At 38.8% G+C, this 2,381-nt stretch overlaps 1 protein-coding gene across 1 annotated transcript; it reads right to left on the bottom strand.

Moving 5' to 3' along the window:
* Positions 1–1,021: 1,021 nt before the first annotated feature.
* Positions 1,022–1,954, bottom strand: LOC129516009 (olfactory receptor 2A12). Its single transcript, XM_055335316.1, has one exon. The coding sequence runs from the start codon at positions 1,952–1,954 to the stop codon at positions 1,022–1,024; it is 933 nt and encodes a 310-aa protein (XP_055191291.1).
* Between the last annotated feature and the right edge of the window lie 427 nt (positions 1,955–2,381).

Raw genomic sequence — 2,381 nt, 5'->3', positions numbered from 1 at the left:
TTTCTTGCTGAGCTAGTACTGATATTCTCAAGGTATTAAGCAGTAAATTCATCAGAGAAAGTGGCTCTCACTCTGAGCCACAGGGGATTAAACCATAATGGATCTAAACCAAGCTCTCAATTTCATCCTCTTTGTCAGCAACTGCTTAGAGGTGACCATTTGGCCCAATTTTGGCCAGTGGAATACCAGAAAAAACCTGCAGAGAGGGAGTGATTCCAGAAAAGATCTTCCTTCTTGATAAAGAGGGAAAGACAGGCCAAAAAAGTTTCTCTTTGCTGCTTTCTTTATCAGTTGTAAATATTGATACATCAGAAAATTTGACCACCAAAATATCTGAAAATGGCTCACCTACCATATGGCCAAGAAAGGGAAAAAATCTCCATTCTGCCTTTATTCCTAAGGTCTGTTTATTTTGTAAAGTGATTTCAGTACAAAGATAAACTGGAGTGATATGGTAAAAAGTCACCTAGTCCAGACAAGTGGGATGAAGTATGCTGATCTCTGAGGAGGTGATGTTTAAACCTGATAAATTAGACGAGTGAGTAGAAGAGGATTTGCGTCTTGTCTTTTCACTTTTTTATGCCCTTTATTGATTGATCGGATGTTCTTAACTTTCAATCTACTCAAATTTATCAATGTTTTCTTTTGTGGCTAACAATTTTGTATATTATTTTTAAAATTCTTCCCCTTCTTACCTTCTAAAAGCTTTATGTATAGTTTGTTTTTAACATTTAGGTCATGAAAACACTAGGAACTGAGTTTTCTGCGTGCTTGTGGACTTATTTTGACTAATATTTTTGTTAAGATATTTGCATCTCTGTTCATGAATAGGATTAGACTGTGATGTTCTGTTTCATAATGATTATCTCAGGTTTTGTATCACTGGCTTAAAGTGTAAGAGTAATTATATTTTCCAAAGAGAAAGAGTACTGGGTTTGTTAAATTAACGGATTTACAAGGGTATTCAAGGACCCAGAAACAGGTGGAAAAGCTCACAATCTTGGAATACTCCAAACCTTCCTCATGCTGACGACTTCTTCCCTAGAAATCTCCTCAGGGCACTCTTCACCTCAGTGTTCCTCAGGCTGTAGATCAGTGGGTTTAGCATAGGATTGAAAAGGCTATAAAACAATGATAAAATCTTTCTTTGTTCTTGAGAATGGCTAGATTTAGGGGCCATGTACATAACAATAGCACTGCCAAAGAAGAGCCCCACCAAACAGAGGTGGGAGGAGCAGGTGGAGAAGGCCTTTCTGCGGCCCTCCCCAGACTGGATCCTCAGGATGGCCAACAGGATATGAATATAGGATACCAGCACCAAGCAGAGGGGCCCGACTAAAACAAACACAGAGCCGGCAAAGAGAACAATTTGGTTGAGTCTAGTGTCACCACAGGCCAATTTAAATACCGACATGATTTGACAGAAAAAGTGGTTGATTTTTTGTGGTCCACAAAAGGGCAACTTAAGAATGAGAGTAATATGGACCAGAGCCAAGAGAAAGCTGAACATCCAGCAAGTAGCAGACAAGATAATGCACACTCTCCAGCTCATGACGACAGTGTAATGTAGGGGATGGCAGATGGCCACATACCGATCATAGGACATGACCACCAAACTCATACACTCTGTGACAGCAAGTGCCAAATACAAAAATGTCTGAAGTATGCATGGAACAAAGGAGATGGTTTTCTTCTGCATTATAAGATTTGCTAGCATCTTAGGGACAATACTTGAGGCATAGGACATGTCAACAATGGCCAGGTTTGAGAGGAAGAAGTACATGGGCGTGTGCAGTCTGGAGTCCAGCCAGATGAGCCCCAAGATGAGCCCATTCCCCATCAAGGTGAGGCTATAGAATAGCAAGAAAAACCCAAAGAGGAATATTTCAAGTTTGGGATCAACCTGGAATCCCAGCAGGATGACTTCTGTGATCCATGTCTGATTGCTTCCCATGTTCTTCTGACAGATAGGTACAATGTTGTACTTAGCACAGGAATTTTGGAGCTGAGTGGTAGAAAAGGAAAAAGGAATATGTTCATACAGAGTGAGAATTTATACAGAGGCTAAAATTCAGTAATTCACGGATCCAATCCAGTCTAAAATCTGTGATGTTGATCTGTACATTTGGCTTTAGAGATATCTAATAAATTCAGTTATTGACCAATACTAACAATTAGTAGACTTCATATAAAAGTTGGAGTCTCTGGCTGCTTTTCAAAAATAAAAGAAATGTCATTTCTTGAAATTAATTGTAAGCAATAATCAGCTGAAGCTAATAAGGAGTTAGAGTCAGATTCTCTTTCATTTACCTCTGCTTCCACTAATTTCTATTTTCTCCCAGAAATATTATTAGCAATAAAAAATTGACACTAACAATTTT

The sequence above is a fragment of the Nyctereutes procyonoides genome, unplaced genomic scaffold (assembly GCF_905146905.1).
Source record: "Nyctereutes procyonoides isolate TBG_1078 unplaced genomic scaffold, NYPRO_anot_genome, whole genome shotgun sequence".
NCBI lineage: Eukaryota > Metazoa > Chordata > Mammalia > Carnivora > Canidae > Nyctereutes > Nyctereutes procyonoides.
The sequence above is the reverse complement of the archived record's forward strand: the minus strand, read 5'-3'. Positions and strand labels throughout refer to the sequence as shown.